This window comes from Leptonychotes weddellii, chromosome 7 (assembly GCF_054177405.1).
Source record: "Leptonychotes weddellii isolate Sample4059 chromosome 7, ASM5417740v2, whole genome shotgun sequence".
Classification (NCBI taxonomy): Eukaryota; Metazoa; Chordata; class Mammalia; order Carnivora; family Phocidae; genus Leptonychotes; species Leptonychotes weddellii.
The window spans coordinates 70,291,819-70,314,491 of NC_138375.1; the positions used below are offsets into that span (position 1 = coordinate 70,291,819).

Sequence of the window (22,673 nt, forward strand, 5' to 3'; positions counted from 1 at the left end):
AGATGCTGACTGGGTGCAGTTTGAGTACCAAGCCCAAGGGCTCGTTTTCACTGTACTGTAGTGGTTATCTACCTACTAATTACAAGAAATTAGGCAGAAAGAAGCTACTTAATCTTCTAGCCCCATGCAGTGGTCGGTCAGGTCAAGTGTACAAGATCTATAAATTATTCTAAACCTATCCTTTCTCTAATATACTCTAATCCTAAACTATGAACACAATTATATTACTCTCTATTGATCTCTAATTCCTAGTTTAGGCTCTTAACAACAAAATAGCCACAAAGAAGTACAAGGAGAATTGTAACAGGTTTTCACAACATCTATGATCCCCAGCTATTTTATAATGTACATACAGCTTTGTAGATGAAAATTCTAACCATTTTATCAGCATGCTTGTTACATACTTAATGAAGCTAAAATCTGGCAAACTATGTGGCATTTTAATCAGAGTGTGGGTTATTATGATGATTTTTAACAGTAGACCTGCAGTTCAGGAATGACTATATGAATGTAATGAAATAAGAGCATTTTCAACAAACATGCCAGAATTTCCATATTCAGTTGAAAGATATTCTCTTTAAAGTAGTCAGTCACCTAGAGAAATTGTGTATTTCTAATAAAGCTGCTACCGCTGCTTAGAACATTTCGGTAACATCTTTAAGCCTAACTTAGAGATCATTTATTAAAATTATCATTACTTTATCTTAAACAGAATTCTTATTCTAGGGTAGATTTGATTCTTACCTCCATTAAGTTTTGATGCAAAAGTCAGTTTATAAATAACAGTGGTCAGTAAATTAATTACCACTATTTCTAAGATACTATTGTATATGATTTTCAAATATCACAAAATGGTAGGTATGGAGCTAAACTTAAATCCAAAAATGTGTTGTTTTAGTAACATTTCAAAATGAGGAAACTTCATACAAGAAACCTGGAGTCTTGGGTTCTCTTGGGATATAAAACTATGACTTAGTAGCACTAGGCAAGTGTTTCCTCATAGTAACTCTTATGGAAGCCAAACAGAGGCTGATCCCTTTAGAAGAGGAAATGTATTTTCACTTTAAGTCCCTGCTTACACAACATATAAAAATACAGTGACATCAGGGGAACTTGACTCACTGTGTTGAAGCCAGTTAGCATACTTGGTAAAACTAAGTTGGCATTTTGGGTGGTCAAATACTTCAACTTACCTCATTGTTAGAAGATTACCTATCCTTGCCTTGTTGAACTCTGGAGTAGCCTTAGGGTTTGTTTGGACCAATAAAATGTAGATGGAAATGAAATATATCACTTTAGGGCAGAAGCTTATGAACTAGCATGCAGTTCACACAGCTGGACATTTAGCTACGAGCAATATTCCAAGCAGAGGTTTCTCCATTAGCCTTGACCCTGAAGAAAAGACAACGAAGAGCAAAATCACAGTCCATAACAAATGGGCAGCATGAGTGAGAAATAAATCTTTGTTGTAACCCACTGTGATTTGGGGACCATCTGTAACTACTATATGACTTAGCCTATCCTGACAGACACCACATATTTACATTACCTCCTTGGCCTCTATAAGCAACTAAATTTGAGACCCATGCTTTTCCTGTAAGTTGCCATCTAATTTTAGAATGTGAAAAATTGAAGCTCAACAGGGTTAAATAATTTGTTCAGAGCTATTAAGTCAATCTCTGTATCCAGGTCTGTCTGACTCCAAAGTCTACACACTTACTTTAATTCCTTACTCTCCTGCACCTTAATATATGATTGGAAGGTTATGCCATTACTTCTATCTTTCACAATACTGTAAATAAATAAAATGGCTTTGAAATTCACCATTTCCTAAAATATCTAGTCAAAGTAGGTATCTTAGCAAGTTGCTAAATACAATAACCTTTTTTTGAAAAATTTTTCTAGAAACCATATAAAATACTTTTGTTAATATAAATTCTATACTCTTTGGATTTATTTTGTAAACATATTCTGTCTGTACCACTTTAAAAGTCATTTTTAAATCATATTTATTTTTTTTGCATACAACTCATTTATTAATATCTAAAAAAACCAAATGCAAAGTAATAAACTTGGCTTCTTTTTCCCACAAAAATGGGGAATACATGTCTGTAAAGAAATCTTAAATTATTTTTACACACCAGTTTGTTGCTGGGATTATAGTTTCAGCAAAAAACAATTAATGGGGAAAAAGAAAAACAACTAATGGGCAACCCCTCCAAAAAAAAAAAAAAAAAAAAGAACGCAAAACAAAACAACAGTAACTGATTAATATATAAAATTGTTTACAATATGGTAAGCAAGAAACAGTAACTGATCAGAGAACACCCTGCTCTAAAGTAATTAGTTTTCACACAGATTTCTATTATAGTGCAGTTCACTCCCAACAACTCTGAGCCCATTAAGAGCACTTCTATACATACAAAGACATAACAAAATGATACAGTATTTACTGCAACAACAAATTAAAGTTTGTCATAATATATGTAACTTAAATACCCCCCGCCCCCAGTGATAAAGTGGCTTCTTATTCCTTAAACATAGAAATTCTGCTCTTCATTGTAGAAAGATGAAGTCCTCTCATCAAAGGCACATTCTTATCTGCAAAAAAAAAAACAACAACAAACAAATAAATAAAACAAAACTTGCAATACTCATCCTGGAACAAATTTAAACATTTAAAAATATTCCCAAAGGTTTGAAGTGGCAGGAAGGTAATGAAAGTATTTGAGGGAATTATAATGAATGGCACTGATAAAACACATGATTATTTTGCCTATATTAATTACATCAGATTCTATCTTTCAAAATATGATTCTAACATTTGCAAAGAGATTTGTGTGGGTAATTAAAAATTATTTCAGTCATACTAAAGTGATACCCTCATATAATATTAATTGACTTAAGTAAACAATATAGTTATTTGTTTCTATAGTTTCTGTAAATACAATTCTTAACTGATCCTATTTCTAAACCCTCAGAAATGAGGATTTAATGGAAGCTGTGGGCCTGGAAGTATACTCTGAAACAAACAAACAAAAAAAATGTGTTTGTTTTTTTAATTTATTTATTTGAGAGAGAGAGCAAGCACATGTGCACCTGCACACACACCAGTGGGAGGGGCAGAGGGAGAGGGAGAAAGAATCCCAAGTAGACTCTGAACTGAGAGCAGGGGCTCCATCTCACAACCAGGAGATCACGACTTCAGCCGAAACGAAGAGTCTGACGCTTAACTCACTAAGTCACCCTGGTGCCCCCCCACAAAAATATTTTTAATATTTATAATACAGTTTCAAAATGTATCCATAAAGAGGTTTTCCATAGGTTTGCCTATTTTCTTACTTTACTTACTAGTTTATGGTAATATGACGTTATATTTTTATCACATACATCTTTATTGACCTTAATTCTAATTATACATCAGGCTGTACTGTTAATCTAAACCATAGCTTCCAAGAAACTTCTGCTAGTAAGAACCATTACAACAAAAAGTAGAGTAAAAGAACAGCCAAAGTTGTGCAGATGTTACTAACTAAATAAATCTTTCTTTATAATCACCATTAACATTTAGAACTTCATTGGAGATACGAATAATACTCTCTTCTAATTTATTGTTTTATCTGAATCTTTAGTAAACAGTCTAAAGCTAATGAAAGTCTAATATATTTTAATTTGAGGATAAATTTAAGTTTTTTAACAAAAATATTGGAAGGTTATTAAAAAACAATGTAACCTAGTCCTCATTTTTACACAACTCTTGTCCTTTGCATGACTGAAACTCTTGATCGTTTCGATAATGAATTTGTGGAGTATGAAAAAAATTAGATTAATAAAACTTGCAGTTCCATTTAGCAGAGTAAGAACATAAAATGATAGGTACCTAATTCCCAACTGTAGCCTTAAATAGACCTTTGAACTCAGACCACTTTTGAGAACCTAGGCAACATTTAACAATGTTTATAAGATGTTTTGGAATCAAGAAGTACCTAGTACATGAAGAATCTCTTAATGTACAGTTTCAGGAATGCATTTTAAGATTCATAATCAACCCCAAAACAGGTGAACATGAATACCTGTCTATTATTTTTCATATACCAAACATTTTATTGAACCACTTTTTATTTTCCAGACTGTACAACCTGCTTTCCTACTTAGAATACTGCATTCCTTGAGTTGGGATTTCCTCAGAATGCCATCCCAGATATTTCATCCTGCCTAACACTTATAATGTGCTATGCAGAACCACCATTCCCTAATTTCTTTGGCATGACTAAAGTACAGATCACCAACATTGAAGATGTTCTTTCTCTACATGCCCCATACGAAACAATTTTAACCTATCAAGAATCAAACCCATCATCTTCTAGCCTTAAACCTGGTCTTCCTCTGAACCCTCTTAATTCAAATAATGGTAATGCAACCTATCTAGTCACCATTCCACTGGGGGAGGGGTGGGTACCGAGGTCCTCTCTGCATTCTATTGAGTACCACTGTCTTGTCAGAGTTTTTCATTTTCTTCCCCTCCTAAACTAGCTTTTCCTTCTGCTTTGATGCCTCTCAAGTGAACAACTGAAACAGCTTCAAAATATTAGACCTTAATTTCTTCCCAACTCTAATTTTTTCATAGGGTCACCAGGTTCCTTTTACTAGAACATATATCTCATGGAATCACTCCACTCCAAAGCAGTTGATGATTTACGACCATTTTCACAAATGGTAAAATTCATATCCTTAATATATATATTTTTAACATGGCCTTCTAGATCTGGCCCCAAATCTGACTGGTTTTCCATGACCCTAGGACATAGCCTGTGTTCTAAAGAGGCTCATAACATACCACATGCACACACTCTCATACAGGGCATCCCTTGATGCATGCTTTCACTTCAAATACAACTTTCCTTCATCATAAGGCTCTTATTTGAATGACTTACTAGTTTTAAAAGTAACTACAACTCAAATATCACCTCTCAGTGAACTCTCCTATTTTCTACCCCAAACTCAGTTTCTCAGAGTTCTCACAGCAATTTGAAAAATGTGGGGTCTTAGCATAGCATGAGGAAAATAACCAAGAGTTACCAGTACCAGGAGAGGCAAAACTGTATAAGGCAGACTGGAGACTCAAAGAAGCTGGGATACAGAGCCAGGGGTACATAGCATAATCCATGTGGACTTGTTAACAAGAGCCTCTTTTGGCAGGACCAGAGGCTCAAGCCCCAAAACCAAGCAACAGAGTAAGGCTACCTTCTCGTACGGATAGACTGTATTTCATAGTTTCTAAAACACACTTTTCATATATTAACATCTCTGACCTTGAGATGCATCTTCCAATTGATGGCAGGCATCTTAGAATTGCCAACAGACAGGTGGTAGTTACTACATAGTAGCCACTGCCTATATGTGCACAAAGTTGATCAAGCTCTTGGTACTGTTATCACTTCAACAGAATTATATGCGTTGTTGGTATTACAAGGAATGAGTTTAATGTTTGGAATGCCTTTAAAAAGATAATATCATGAATCATCACTGAAGCAAAAGTTACTGTATATGTGCAAAGAAAAGAAAGTAGTAGGCTATAGTTTATTATCGGTGAAGCAAATGTTTATTACTGGAACAATGGTGTGAATTCCATATTTTTCCAAGAAACAACCATGTATTTAAAAATGAGAAGAGGTCCCAATGTCCCAGGTAGACAAAACTCTGCTAATTTCTGTTCTGAGAAACTATTACAAACCAAGAAATGCATGTGAAGGCAGAAGCAACTGCCAAATTCTTTAGAAGCAATGAAGAATGTAAAGGTATTGAGAAGCTGATATGCACAGTTCCTGCATTACATGAAAATATCATATTATTTCATAATAAAATTGACTTTTTTCTTTCTTAGTGTAACAGCTTAAAATTAATAATGTCTTAGATTAAATGGTACAAATCTCCACAGAACTTATATCACCTTAGAGTGAAGGGAGTAGGGGAAAGGTGTATTATGTTTAAATTTTGAATTGACAATTTTTTTTTTAAAGATTTTATTTATTTATTTGAGAGAGAGAATGAGATAGAGAGAGAGCATGAGAGGGGGGAGGGTCAGAAGGAGAAGCAGACTCCCTGCCGAGCAGGGAGCCCGATGCGGGACTCGATCCCGGGACTCCAGGATCATGACCTGAGCCGAAGGCAGTCGCTTAACCAACTGAGCCACCCAGGCGCCCGAATGAATTGACAATTTTTAAGCTGGAAATATCTACTGAAATTAAGAAGTTCAAGTTTTTCACCATTTAGAATTTAAGATCTAAAAAACTCTAAGAACATCACATCCTTGCTCAACCACATTCTATGGTAGTGACATGCAGAACAAGTACAGACAAATCTATTTCAAATATAGTCTCGGGGCACCTGGGTGGCTCAGTTGCTAAGCGTTTGCCTTCGGCTCAGGTCATGATCCCAGGGTCCTGGGATCGAGCCCCACATCGGGCTCCCTGCTCCGCAGGAAGCCTGCTTCTCCCTCTCCCACTCCCCCTGCTTGTGTTCCCTCCCTCACTGTGTCTCTCTCTGTCAAATAAATAAATAAAATCTTAAAAAAAAAAAAAAAGTACAAATATAGTCTCATGTAAAGACAGGCATAGGTAACCACAATACTTAATGTCTTGATTTATTTAAAATAGGGTATGCAACATATTGGGCTGTGTGTGCTACTAAGTTTAACACTTAAGTACATTTTTTTTTAAAAAAATGACACTCATTCAATCACCAAACATATACTGAGCTATGATTAGCCAGGAAAACTGCTTGATACTGGGGAAGATGGTGATGACAAAAAAGAAAAACGAAGAAAAACAATAAACATAATTCCCTGCTCTTATTATAGAGCCACAAATACAGCATGGAAATCACTTAGAGGACAAAAAACCTTGGCCTAGAAAGGAAGTCTGAATTCTAGTACCATCTTGATCAATTATTTACTGGATAAGTCCTTCTTCGTAAGAATGGGATAAAACATTTTCTAAGAGATTAAGCATGTCTTTTTATGGAAGTCTTCAGGAATGAAAACAGAAACCATTAGAGCCCAAGCTGAAAAAGCATTTAGAGGCGCAGTCCAGTCACACTATTTGTCAGGTGACTTGGTAAAGAAGAAGAGCCAAGATTCGGGAGACTGAAGTAAGGAGATTCAGTTATCAATGCCAGAATTCTGCTCAAGAAGCACTTGAGTCTACATAATCATATTCTGCTGCTCCTTATTTTACAATACTTCTCAGTCATGACGATTTAGTCGCTGAAGTCTAAAGATTAGATCAGATGTCAAATGTTCTATTGTTCCACCATTTACAGAACTCCCACTGTACAAAAAAACAAATAAATAAAAGCTATTCTGTTTACAATGTTAAATTCCTATTCTCACTGCTCTGTAAAACTGCTACTCATGAACAATAATTCCTTAGAACTCATACCTTTATTCAGTGACCTCCAAACCCAAATATCTCTCTCTTACCAGCTGCCAAATTTAACCTTCAGAAAACATTCTGAATAGTCAGGGTGACATATTATAAGCTGTCTATTCAACACTTATTACCTACTTTTTGTTTGCTAATAAAAATCTTTTTGTTTGGTTTTGTTTCTGCTAGCGAGGCGGGTAAAGACTGTTGGGAAGAAGAGGATAGTTCTGAGAAATTTTGATTTCCTGATAGAGACTGATGTGAGGTGGTTCTTGCCTCCCAGACTCTTGTTGCCTGAAACACAAATGCAATGGCTGAAATTACAGCAGCCATATAAGCAAGATAAGACAAGCATGAGGAAAGCTTGGAGAAAACTGCATAAATGTAGACCCTATGATCAAACAGCCACTGAATCAATACCAGGAGCCAATTACTACAGACTTCTTATGACATGAGAAAAACTCCTGAATTCAGAAAAAAACTTTTGTAAATCTATATTCTTTATTAAAATAGACAAAAGTAAAAACGTAGTAAAAAAATAGACAATCTTAGAGAAGCAGAGAGTAGATTAGTGGTTGCTGAGGTTTGAGAGGAGAGTGAAATGGGGAGTTGCTATTCAATGGGCATAAAGTTTGAGTTATGCAAGATGAGTAAGTTCTAGAGATTTGTCTGACAGCATTGCACTTATGGTTAATAATATTGTATTGTGCATCTAAAAATTTAAGAAGGGGCGCCTGGGTGGCTCAGTTGGTTGGGCGACTGCCTTCGGCTCAGGTCATGATCCTGGAGTCACAGGATCGAGTCCGGCATTGGGCTCCCTGCTTGGCAGGGAGTCTGCTTCTCCCTCTGACCCTCCTCCCTCTCATGCTCTCTGTCTCTCATTCTCTCTCTCTCAAATAAATAAAATCTTTAAAAAATATATTAAAAAAAAAATAAAAATTTAAGAAGATAGATCTGATGTTAAGTATTCTTAATACAATAAAAAAAATCACCATGCTTTTCTGTGAGGTAAATTGAATGTGAAGTTTTTAATAAATTTTATGGAAACCTCAGTTTGAGTACTTTTCAAACCTCAAGATAGTTCTGCCTCTTCATATTATACGATACACTGATTAAAAGAAAATACACTATTTTAAAGGATAACTTAAAAGCTCACTCAGAAGATCTTTATCAAAACAGCTACAAATCACATCAGGTTCGGAAACAAAACAAAACTGTACTAGTGGACTCAAGAGTATTGTTACTCTTTATTCACTTAAATAAATTTGCAAATATTAGATTCCTGGAGTTATGGCTCTTTATTTTTTTCTCTCCCAAGTTCTTTTAAAGATACAGTATCTAAGGATTTTAAAGAATGGATACAGTACCTGTGGATTTTAAAGAATACTATATGAGAATACTGGGAAAGTTTGATGACATAATTGTGTTTATAACTTTTCTGTCCATAAAGTTGAGATGTTTGTCCCTGTATTGTCTTTAACCCTATTCACACATATCAACCTCATGGGTAGTTATGCTTTGCCTCCCATATCCATCTATCTCACCTTAGAGAAACTACAATCCAAACATTCACAGAATATAAATCCTGAACAAAAGCAGTAAACATTTCATTAAATGGATCAACCGCTATATAAACAGAAATTTGTGATTTAACTGTTTTATAAGTTTTCATTTAATAGAATTAATTTAAACCAGATCAGTCAAACACTTTTGCTCCAGGTCTTTTCTGTCCAATATAACAGCCACTAGCCACATCTGGCAATTTATAGTAAAATTCAATAAAATTAAAACTTCAGTTCCTCAGTCACACTAGTCACATTTCAAATGCCCAAGAGCCACATATGGCTAGTAGCTATCAAATTAGACAGGACAACTCTAGATCGTGCAGTGAGATGAGAAAATAGCATTAGCAAATAAAATTTGAGGTTACACAACGTTTGTTAAAATAATACACAAATGATTCATGTACTTAACTAATAAGCACATTGTGATGTCTAATTATTAATGGAGCAAGGCAAATTTTCTTCTAAGGCTCGATGTCCACAGAAAAGTAAAACATACCAAAAAAAGAACAACATGAGGGTTCTTTTTTATTACCTCTTATTACTTATTACTTCTATCATTCCAGTAATGACAAATACAGGATAATATACTTTAAGCACAAAAAGTACAGATGATTCTACTAGTAACACACCACTAGACATCCTAAAATACCAATTTTTATCTAACATAAACATTAGTAATTGACACATTCCTACATTCTATTTACTTTGAATAACCTTAGTATTTATTCTGATATGTTAAGTTTCACATTGAAAGTAGTGTTTTAGAAATTAGAACTATTTTCAAATTGGAAACTGTTTGAATAAGATCTTTTTAATGAGTGTTTCTGGTTAAATATTTATATCAAATCTGCTTTCTAATTCTGACATGCTGATGTTAATAACCAGAAAATATTTTGTGGTCAAGTAACATTGAGCACAAATGTAATGAAGACATACAATATTAAATTTAATGAAGCAGAACAAAAGTAGCTAAAAAGCAAGTTTAGGGTTTTAAAAATTACATTCTTGACAAAAATTACTACAATAGCCTTGAAGTGATGCTGTAAGTGTCAGCTTTTAGAAGCTGCTACCAAGACTGTTAAAATGTCTTATAGTGTACATCATCATAAAATACTAATAATTTTACGGTTCAGTAGAAATCAAACAGAATAGCAAAACAGTATTGTTCCCATTTGTGGTTTTGTGTCATAAAGCACTGTTTTAAACTGTTTTAGGGACTGGTTATGAGTATTTGTTTCCAATATTTTTCTTTGAGAAAATTAAGGTAATTTTTAGTTAGTATATGCTATCTAATTCCTCATCAGTTTTTCTATCCAAGAGGGCTGAAACACCCAACAAAACAGTTAAAGAGTTGACGTTTGTCTTTTAGTTTTATATAATCTTTGTGCAAAATGTTTCAGTAACCAAACATAAGAAATTACCCCTAAAATACAAAATTAGGATGTCAATAGCAAATTTAAGAGAAATTTTATAAACCAAGTTGCTCAAGTTATTTTTTTTCACATCCGTACATTTTCCCAATTTGATTGCATTAATCTCAGTGCTTAAAGTACTAGATATCGTGGTAATGGTGGTTAAATTCTCAGTATTTATTCAAACACAAATGATAATTCTGAGCTAATCATGGTACTTCCATTTTTTTCCCCAGGGTTTAATTTAGAAATGGCCATATGACCAATGATACGGAAAGCAAAAACAAACAAAAAAACCCAGCTCTGTTTAAAGTTTCTGGGGAAATTCTTCTCATTCCTAAGGAAGGTACACAAGAGAGCGAGTCCCTATCTTCTACTGAACGTTACCATTCTAGGTATGATTATAGGAACTGCTGGCACCATCCTATTATCAGCCTAAAAATGAAGCCAACACATGGTGTGCAGAACCAAGGGGATCACAAAGAAAAGGAGACAGAGCCTTGACGTACTGTTTGGAGTCGGCCCTATCTGTGACATACTATTATATGAAATAATAAATTTCCTTGAAATTTAGATTAAACCATATATTGGCAGTTTCATATGGTTCCATCTAATACAAAGAAACAGTGAAAATAATTACCCCAAATCCTAACTACCAACAACAATCATTAAAATTCTGATGTATTAAAAACCACAATAAAAACATTCTTCTCAGAAAGAGCTGACTACAAAAGGATGGTTTTATGCTGTGATAAAATTATAAGCAAGGAAATTCATTTGCCTCTCTGGAAATAACTTGCTTCCTGTTATTCTGTGGATAGAATCTGGAAAATAAAGAGGAACTAATTTTAGAAAGCACTTAAACAATGAAGGCAGCATCAGTAAGAGCTAATCCCGCAAGAATTACCAGCAATTATACTATAAACTAATATGATTCTGCATTGCAGTTGGCAAGGTAGGTATATCATAATATTTACATTCCTCATTTTTAGGGTCCTCATTTGCAAAATAAAGAGTAATAGCAAGAGCTGATATAGAAGACAGAATGAAGAGAATTTACAATTATTCTCTTTATAAAGGTATAAATCAAATATATATTTTAAAAAAATGGAATTAAATTACAGCAGGAAGAGAAGCCCAAATTACTTCAACTCTCTGAGCCTCAGATTTCTTATCTTTAAAATAAGACCAAAAGGAACTACTTTACATGACTGTCTTGATGATTCCATAATATATGTAAGGAGCCTAGCACAGTGTCTGTATATTCTGCACTCAAGTAGATACTTACTAACAAGTGTCTATTATAATTGCTCCAGTGTAGTTCTGTTACCCCACTATGTCCAGGCTCTCCCCTGGGCTCAGTGATAAGACCCCTGATCTTATCCCTCTAAAGACGTCTACCAATATCATCATCCATTCCCTTGGTTTTTTCTACCATTTATATGGTAGGACTGCTGGGAAATCTGAGGCGGAAGTCCTCTTTCAGGGCCTAAAAATACCTTATAATACACTCTCCATATAAAAGTATTGATTTTCCCCCTTTACTAATGGGAGAAACAAATGGCATTAACCCTGATAATGTTACGTAAAACAGTCACAATAAGATCTATATGTATCTTTCCCACAGGATAAATTTGAAATGTTGACTAAATTGATGGCATAATGCATGTTTAATCTCTAATACTAACATTAGAAGATCAGAGAGAGTCTTGCCCAATGAATCAGCTTCAAATGAAGTAGCAGAGTTCAGACTGTATATCTTATCACAGACAATAATCTCTAAGCTACAGATGGTAAAAGAAATATAAACACACCTCTATGAAACTGTTGTCAGTAGCAGAAAATGACTGTTTTCTACAATGAGACTGTCACAGAAAAGAAATGTATATACCTTCCCCTAAGTAAGAGTCAGAAAAAAGGGTCTGCAAATGCAGACTACGAAAAAAATCAAAGCAGAGGTCTAGAATCAGTGGAGGTGTTATTTAAATGATGTTTAATACTGGGTGAAGAAGAATAAAAAGGAGAACACAGAAAAACTGTTTGCTTCTCAGTGTACTGAAATATCCATATTATTGTTCATTTTAAAAGAAACAAAAGTAGGTCTGCCCTAGAGAAGAACATTACCCCTGATTTTGGCAAGGTCAAAAACCAGTAAAGGGGAATCTCAACTCTTGCCAAAATATCTTTGTTTTGTATTTCTGGCCTGTGTATATATACTAGATTGTTAACTGAAATGGGGATGGGCATTTTGCCCAATTTTGTTCACCATCATATCCCCATAGCTTAGTAGAGTATTTGGGGACAAATGACAGGGAGTTTATCACTGTTTTTAATGAAAAAAATGAATCCATGCAATTTGCTATGTCCACTGGGATATCTCATAGTCACCTCTCAATTTCATGGTTGAAACTGATTTCGCACCTTTTGACCTCTAATCCCAGTTCTAGAAATTTACCCTGAAAATGCACCTGCAACAATACAAAAATACATATGCACAAGGTTATTCATTGAAATATAGTTTGAAAACTACCTACATGTCAAAGCATAGGCAATGGACTGAATAAACGAAGGTACCTACACACCATGGGATACTATGCAGCTGTTAAAAATGAAAAATATCCCTGAACTTATACAGCATGACTTACAGGAGATATTACAAAGTGCAACAAAAAAATATAAAAGAACATATATTGTATGCTACCTCTTGTGTAAGAAAGAAAAGTGTTAAGAAATACATATTTCTGCCAACTTTTATCCAAAGAACCACAGGGAAGATTAACCAGATAAATAATGAAAGTGATTACCTACAAAGGGTGAGGTGGTGAGAATGGAGAGGAAAGAATACAAGAGGGAATGATACTTCTTTGAGTGTATGTGTGTGTATAATATTAAAAAAAAATGTGTATACTTTTTAATTTTGGAAGCATGTTAGTATTTTTCATATGAAAAATGATAATGACAATGGGAAGGGGAGGAAAAAATCTAAAACAGAAAGCAAGTTCAAATGACTTCAATTACATTTCAAATAATTATGATAAACACACTGAAGAGGGAGGAGGAATCAAGGCCAAATCACTTACATATCTAATAATATAATCTCAGTCTTGGGCAAGATGGTGTTGTGAAGAGAAAACTAACAAATCCTAAACCTTCTTAGAAGGCTTGTTTATTTTAGTGCCATAGGCAAAGCGATTCTGAAACTGTATTAGTTTTATTACAGAATTGAGTAAATAAGTAAATGCTGATGTTGGGATCCAGAAGATTGTTGGAAGTCATTCTCATGACAGAACAAAGAGAATGCAACTATGGAAAAGGGAGAAGGCAAGAAAGAACACAGTGGCAATAGACCAGCAAGGCAGAATGGGAGGTATGAAGAAATACTATGTAAAGTATGCATACATATGTGAATATGCATGTACGTGGGCATGCGTGTGTGTGTGCACGTACACATACATTTCATAGACCTGTCTGCTGAAGGGGCCAAGAAGTAAGGACACACCTTAGTAATAAAGAGCTCACTTAGTGCCCACTCAAAGAAACCAAGGCTCTTTGGAGAAATGGCTAATTCCATCACTAGGGCAGGGTAGGTAAAAATGAGCCTGGAACATCTTGCTAGGCCAGAATGTGAGGAATTGCTTTAAAAAAAAAAAAAAAATGGAAGCAAGTAACAAGGGCACAGAAGCCAGCTTGAAGAGGCTCTCTCTGGCAAGGACAGCAATGAAAAAGGAGAAAAATCATGACTCCATACTGTCAATAGTTAGATAAATGAATACAGAAGGAATGAGGGGGAGCTCTTGTTTATACTACAATATCAATGCTGATTGGTAAATATGAAGGAAATGTTGAAGCTGGAAGATCATTATTTTGAAACTATCACAGTGAAGATTAGATCAGGCAACAATCAAGACTAATGACTGCTAAACTTAGGGGAAAATTTTGATAAAACCAGAATATTTTCATGATTTTAAAATGCCTTATTAGTTGCAATGGGGAAAAAAATAGTAACATACTAAAGAAACTGGGCAAAACTTTAAGCAGGTGCATCAAAATTATTACTGCTAAGAAAGAAGGGCACTGTGTGTCTCCAGATAGGATACCCTGAGAAAGACATAGCATGATCTGTACAGTATTTCAGGGAAGAATGCATAACCTGAATCTAATTATAAGGAAACATGAGAACATTAGGTAAATATAAAATGAGGAATATACATTCTTCTGTATCTATATTATAAGATAGGAAAAAAGCACACAAGAGAACAAATGAAGTAAAATGTCAGTAAATCTAGATTTAAAATAGAAGGATATTCTCTGTACTATTTTTATTCTTTTTTCTTTTTTAACAAAGAACGATCTGCATTTATTTTTTTATTTTTTTTTAAGCTTTTATTTATTTATTTATTTGAGAGAGAGAGAGAGCACAAGAGGGGGGAGCGGGAGAGGGAGAAGCAGACTCCCTGCTGAGCAGGGAGCCCGATGCGGGACTCGATCCCGGGACTCCAGGATCATGACCTGAGCCGAAGGCAGTTGCTTAACCAACTGAGCCACCCAGGTGCCCTGTACTATTTTTATTCTTATAACTTTTCTGAAGCTCTGAAATTATTCCCAAACAAAGGCAAATTTTTTCTAAAGTAATTGAGAAAAAAAAAAATCAACATAGGAGGATATAGAAGGACAAGTGAAAATGAAAATTAACTGTCAACCTCCCAATCTCACCTTTCACAACTAGAAGTTAAGCTTCACAAAGCCAGGATGTTTTTCTTTTTCTTTTCTGTTTTGTGGCTGTAGTGTATCCCAAGTGGCCAGATCAATGCCAGACATTCAACAGTTGCTATATAAGCAGCTGCTCCATCATTCATTACTTGGATGAGTGAATGAATGAATGAATGAATAGGTAAGCACTGTTTATTTGCTGTTCTTACTCTAACTAAACATGTCTATATTAAAGTTCTAAGCCTTTTTTTTTTTTTAAGTATATGGGGTCATACTACTAAAAATCTGAAGATGATGCCATTATCATTGATATCATTGATAATTATCATTACCCCGAAACATGCTTCTCCACTATTATACCCATTTCTCCCTCCTTTACCCTCCAAACAAAATTCCTAAATTTTGTTCATAATACCGTTCAAAGTCTCTTTAATAACTTACTCCTTTCTATTTCTCTTGCTATCACTCTGGTGTTGGCCACCCCATGTACTTGTACCATCTAACTGGTCTTCCTGGTTGCCTTACTCCTTATCTTGCTTTTCTCCAATCTAAGTAATTTTCAAAACACAACTTTGATTATGTTTCCTCGTCTTAAAATTTTCCAAGTGGCTTTTCATAATCTGTTGAGTGACTTCTCACTGACTGCCATGGATCATGATCTGCCTTTTGATTCTTTGTCCTGCCTTACCCAGCACTCTTATTTTTGCATTCAAAGCTCAAAAATTATTCATTCCCTCATTCATTTATTCTCACAGATATTAATATAGCATCTATTTAACTTCTTTTAGTTCCTTGAATACTCTACCCTCTCTTTTGCTTCTGGTACTTTGTGCCTGCTGTTCTCTCTCCAACCCCCACCCCTATATCCACTTTTAATTTTGCTAATTTCTACTCATTTTTTCAGGTCTCAATTAACATAGCATGTCCAAGAGGTGTTTCTGGACCATTAGTTTTTGGTTATTTGTTCTATGTCCCCACTACAAGTTCTCATATCACCCTATGCTTATTCTGTTTATTAAGTCACTCTGATTAATGTCTAGCTCCCTAATAGAACACATAATTCATGAAAAGTGGGGCATAAGAGAGGGATAAGTATTGGAGAAAGGTCTGTGATGAGGCAGGCTGCAAAATAAAAGATAACTACAGGTAATTTTATCTCATGGAAATCATTCCCTTCATTCCCTGGTCTGTCCCTCTCATCCTTCATCTCTTCTAGGCCAACTTTCCCACTAATACAAGAAGTATTATTCCACAACACAAATCTGATTATCTCATTAGATACACTCCACACAAACAACACCAATGGTTCTCCAATAACAGCAGGGTAATACCAAACTCTTTAGCAGATTGTAAAACTCTATGTATTTCCCTCAAAAACAAACCAACCAACCAACCAACCAACAAAAACCTTGCAGATCCCTATGTTCTGCCAGAGCTGATCCTCCCAACCTTGCATGTATAAAAAGCCAAGATTTATGTACTCATGGTATTTGTTGTAACTGATTGTGGACTCTAGTTTTCCTTTAGCCAAATAGTCTCCCCTCTATTTCAACATGTCTTTCCCTACTAAGTGGAATCTTTATTACCTCCTTTCCTTATCCCATTTGCTTTGAAACTAAGTCTATAACCATGTAATTTTGCTTATACAAATCTCTTAGGAAGGGTCTTAACACTCAGCAAGAACAGATCTGAGAATAGATATCATAGCTATACTAGCAGACCATCAGTCCCACAATTTTGAGTGAAAGCATGATTTACAAATAGAGGAGCACAGACTAAAATCAAAATATCTTCAGAATGCAAAAATAAAATCAATTTTACTAATATTTCTCTCTCTCACACACACATAAAAACTTACGTATTACTTGTCAGTATGTAGCAGTTAAAAGGACAAAGCTCTGCAAGGATCTATAATACAGATCTCTTTTTGGAATGGTATTCTATTATTTATACCTATTTTAGCAAAGCAATATGCATGTGAGCTATTGGTTGGGTAGCACAAAGAACTTCATTAAATAGAACTGAATAAAATCTGTTAGGATAAAAACTGCTAAATGAAATACTGTATTTTTTCTACTTTATTTACTTATCAAGGACTTGCCTCCCTAATTCATGGAATGAAACTGCCCAACACTTAACTTACCTTCGAGGATGATTGGCATCAAACAAAGTGTTATCATCATCCTCATCATCTTGTTCTAAAGGTGTCAACTCCATGTTTTCTATGTTAGTGTCCAAAACTCCATATCTCCTAGTCTTTCGGTTTCTTCTTCTCATCCTATTAAATAGAACGCATTAATAAATAAAAATTATTTGAATATGGCATAGATGATCCTTACTTTATATTTACTTAAACTAAAAATAAATTATCCCTCTGTTGCTGACATCAGAGGCACTCAATATCAGAATGACTACATTTCAGAAATGTAAACGATTTACTATGTAGGATTATTTATGAAACAAAATCTATCCTACTTGTTGTGAAACATTTCTTCCATTTGACCTACTCCCTTCTCTATCAGCTTATGGTATGGACAAATAAATCTTTAAGGAACCATACGTTCACTGAAGCCTTCTATTCCAGCCTTTTCCCTACCTTACCCATGCCTTCTTACCAATGTGCAGGATTAGGTACTTTCTGTCCCACTAAGAAACTATTATGTTTATACATGTTCAAATTCTGCATTAAGTAGCTCACAAACTTGGCTACATGTCAGAATCACCCTCGGTATATTAGTCCTTATCTCCACATAATTAAATCAGAGTTTCCAAGGAGAAGGAACTAAGCAGAATCACAATCATCTAGGAATTTATTAGAAATGCAAATCCTCATGCCCACTCAGACCTAGTAAATGACAAACGCTGAACTTGGGGCCCAGAAACCCGTGTTTTTTTTTAAAGTGTTTTTTTTTTTTTTTTATTGAGAGAGACAGAGAGAGAGCATGAGAGAGAGGAGGGTCAGAGAGAGAAGCAGACCCCCTGCTGAGCAGGGAGCCCGATGCGGGACTCCATCCCAGGACTCCAGGATCATGACCTGAGCCAAAGGCAGTCGCTTAACCAACTGAGCCACCCAGGCGCCCCCAGAAACCCGTGTTTTAACAAACACTTCTTGTCAGTATGATGCATTGCTGAAGTTTCAGAACCACTGCTCTAGAGAAATGAAAATATTTTAGGGTGCTAAACATTAATCATTATTTGAATACATAACAAAGTCTCTCTGACTTAGAATCATACTCTATGCTTTTCTCTCAAATAACTTTTTTCTTCAAATTATTTACCTCAATTTGCATTTATTATTTCCTTATGTATATGGTTATTTGAGTGTTTATTTGCCTCTCTCCCCCTAAGTTCCATGAGGGCAGCTATGCATGTCTTGTTCACCACTGTATTACTACTTCGTAGCAGTGTCTGATTAAGATGCTCTTTAAATATTTATTCAGGCTCTGAGTGAAATCATATTCTAGCTCAGTGCTCCAAATCTGACCCTACAGTTAATGCCTAAGTTACCTCCAATGAAATAACCTCAAATCCACATACAAGAAAATGTATTTTACACAAATGGCTATGGGAGATTAAGAACAAAATAGAAGATATTTCAGTAAGTAACAACATAAAAGTTTACTTAAATGTTTCTGTGTCACTTTATTCGATGTAACAAGTGTGATAATAAATACCACGACTACAGGGCCAACTGTAAAGAGCTAAAGTTTCTACATATGTGACTGTGGGGAACCCCTGGGAGATAAACTGCCCTACACATATATACATATAATACACAGATACATATAAACACATGCTCAAGAGATATTTGAGTTTTAGTAAGCATCAGGCATTGTGCTAGCTTCTGAGTGTAAAGTACCTGGTCTCAGTGGTGAAAATTTAGAAAATTATACTAAGCATAGGTAAAAACCAAGTAAGCTTCCACTAGTCACTGCCTATAGATCTATCTATATACCTACCCAAAGGCGCTGAACAGGAAACAAGAGGTTAAAGTATAGTATTTAAAACTACAAATGTAACCAATATAAGAGTTAATACTAATGTTAAGACTTAAAAAAAAATGGCACTAAGAAGTATAAGCTAGTCTTTATATAGGGAGAACTTAAATGTTTAGGTTGTTACATTAACAAGTACATATATGTGTGCATGTTTGAGCACATTCACACATACTCACACCCTATGCAGATCAGAAATCTAAACTTTTTCTGCAAAGGATCAAATAGTAAATATTGCAGACTCTAAAGATCACATATGGTCTCTTGCCACATATTCACCTTACTTTTTTGTTTTTAGTTCGATTTTTTACAACCCTTCAAAAATGTAAAAAAAAAAAAAAAAAAAAAAAATCTTGGTTCATAGGTCTTAAAAAAATAGGTCAGTGAACCAGATCTGGCTGATGGGCCATAGTGTACCAACCTGTGATTTAGACTTCTGAAAGTAATTCACAGAAAAACTAAGAACATAAAAATACTGACCCTGGAAGTAGGAATAAAAAAGTCCAGGGGGATTATAGTTCACCATTAGTCCTTTTGAACCACATAGCTGAATAACATCTTCAAGCATTCCTTTGGTTTAAAAAAGTGAATACACAAGAGTGAGTGAAGCCACTTGGCAGTCTAAGTTAAGGATATTCAGAGTTAGAATTTCTCCTCTTCCCTTTTGCCAGGCTTTCACTCAAGGTTTTACACCATATATGGCTTTCCAAACATTCTCGCATTTTCAGTGAACAAAGAAGAAATTAATGTTATGTGAATCATTTTTGGAAAAAAACAAGATCCTTCCGGGTCATATACTATATATATCAAGTAGTCAATATGCCAATAACCTAGTCATTGCCAGTCACAAGGTACCCTGGCAAGTCTTAAAAAAGAGAAGGATACAAACATAGACCTTAAGGACTTTCGCAATTTTATCTCAGCTGACATTCTTCTCCACTCCCAAGGTCTTCATCCTCTCTTGAATGAATTCCCAAACTTTCAGTGAGTGGCTAATCTGGCTAGCAATGCTATTTTCTCTATCTTTGTATAGTGTAAGTGTTTGCATCAGTGTGAGCACTTTGTTATTTATTCTAGCTTGCACTCTCCTTTAATCATTTTTTAAATGCTATCTTCCAAACGTGAATCCAAGCTCTTTAAAAACAAGAACCTACTTCGTATATATAGAAGGTACATTGTTGGGCACCAAATAAGTGGGGGAATGCAGTTCAATTTAAATGAAGTTAGCATTTTAGTAAATGTTACTAATTCATAACTGTGTGTTGTTAAATAGAATTTAAAGTTGAAATGCAATTTCTAAAAAAAAAAAAGAAAGTATTCTCTAAGTCCAAAGATCTAGGCACTGATGGCTACATGATCGTGACAGCAACGTGGGTATAAAAACATCAAATATATCCATATGCAGTGATTTTTCTCAGGAAAGGTCAAAAACATCAGTGAATCTTCAAAATTACTGAGCTGATTCAACGAACCATCTACTTAAAGTAATAAATATTAAACATAAAATACAATATGCGGGCGCCTGGGTGGCTCAGTTGGTTAAGCGACTGCCTTCGGCTCAGGTCATGATCCTGGAGTTCCTGGATAGAGTCCCGCATCGGGCTCCCTGCTCGGCAGGGAGCCTGCTTCTCCCTCTGACCCTCCCCCCTCTCATGTGCTCTCTGTCTCTCTCATTCTCTCTGTCTCAAATAAATAAATAAAATCTTTAAAAATAAATAAATAAAATAAAATACAATATGCATAATAAAAGTCTACTGAAATTTTAAGTAAAAAGGCTACTTTTATTTTTTAATATGCAATGTGCCTTATTTTTTAATAAACAAAAGTGTAAGGGGGCTTTAAAACTCACACAATTTTAACAGTTGTAGTTCTTTTCTCACAAATGAATGTTTTAATTAAGTTCATGACACACAATCTTGTCTATGTGTGGTGACAATTACACATATAATTATAGATATGACACTTTTCTATTAGACATAGTAAATGCATATTGCAGTACAAAAACAAATTTTGTTGCCTCTTAACAAAAAAAATAGCGACTTTATAAATGTGTAGAGGAAAATATGGAAGATTAAAAGGACAAAAGAAAATAGCTATATGATTGATGATATTGAATGATACTGACTCATCACATGGCATGCACAGGTAAATGATCTTGATCAGATCCATTCTAGATAATCAAGTTATCATTCAAATAGCTGCCTAGGGGCGCCTGGGTGGCTCAGTCATTAAGCGTCTGCCTTCGGCTCAGGTCATGATCCCAGGGTCCTGGGATCGAGCTCCGCATCGGGCTCCCTGCTCTGCGGGAAGCCTGCTTCTTCCTCTACCAGTCCCCTTGCTTGTGTTTCCTCTCTGGCTATGTCTCTCTCTGTCAAATAAATAAATAAAATCTTAAAAAAAAAAAAATTCAAATAGCTGTCTAATATAGTTGCAGATTCCTCAATGTTCCATTATACTCAGGTTGGTAAGAATTATTTCTGTTTAAATAGCATGTAAAAGCTACAGTACAAAAATAAAACTGAACTGCTAAAGTAAGCTTGATAAAATTTTATGTAAAAATGTATGAGGCCACATAAAATAAACACAACAGAATAAGACTCCATTTTGGGGCACCTGAGTGGCTCTGTCGTTAGGCGTCTGCCTTCGGCTCGGGTCGTGATCCCAGGGTCATGGGATCGAATCCCGCATGGGGCTCCCTGTTCCGCGGGAAACCTGCTTCTCCCTCTCCCACTCCCCCTGCTTGTGTTCCCTCTCTCGCCATGTCTCTCTCTGTCAAATAAATAAATCTTAAAAAAAAAAAAAAAAAGAATAAAACTCCATTTCATTCTACTACTCTGTGAAAGAGAAAACCGATCAATGTAACTTGCTGTACCCATCTGGTTTTACTCTTTTTGTTTTCTTTTAAATGAAAGCCTGTAGGGTATTATTAAGTATGGAAAGATGTAAGTAATATTCCTTAATTTCCTTAATTCCTGAATTTCTTCTATAGCACATTCAAAACTAAACTGAGGGATATATTATTTACTGGGTATTTTATATACATACACTCTCCTATCTGAAGACATAATGATAAAGCAGAGTAATTCTTAATAACAAAATGTACAACTATTGATAAAACATTTTTTAGTCTTGGCTATTTTTGGCAAAAAAGTAAAATAGTGACCAAGAATGACTCTGAAACTAATTACTTTACCATTACAACATAATACAAATAAAAATTAGTGAGCCACAATTTTAGTTGTCTATGATTTATCAAGAAATCCAACTCAATGAATACATATATATAAAAATACTTTTATCTGACATCTCTCTCATCTTCATCCCCCATTGCCAAAACCCAATCCATCAGTTGTCATTTCAAGTTCTTCAAGAAGCAGACACCGGTAAAGATAAGATTATGTCATGGGTTGAACTATGTCTCCCCCAAATTCATATGCTGAAATCCTAACTCCTAGCTCCATTTGAAAGAGTCTTAACACAGTCAATCAAGTTAATATGAAGTCATCAGAATGGGTTCTAATCCAGTATAATGTCGGAAAAAAAAAAAAGGAAAAGAAAATAAAATTT

At 34.9% G+C, this 22,673-nt stretch overlaps 1 protein-coding gene across 2 annotated transcripts in view; it reads right to left on the reverse strand.

The window, feature by feature from the left end:
- Window positions 1-1,992: 1,992 nt before the first annotated feature.
- Window positions 1,993-22,673, reverse strand: part of FAM174A (family with sequence similarity 174 member A) — a 39,477-nt gene continuing 18,796 nt past the window's right edge. The window contains exons 2-3 of one of the 2 annotated variants that reach the window (XM_031033515.2): window positions 17,255-17,389; window positions 1,993-2,601 (exon numbers count right to left, since the gene is read on the reverse strand). In XM_031033515.2, the coding sequence (XP_030889375.2) occupies window positions 2,598-2,601; window positions 17,255-17,389 (139 nt within the window). In that variant the 3' untranslated portion in view covers window positions 1,993-2,597. Of the gene's footprint in view, window positions 2,602-17,250; window positions 17,390-22,673 lie in introns of those variants that run through there. The other variant, XM_006727794.3, reaches the window with a different exon arrangement.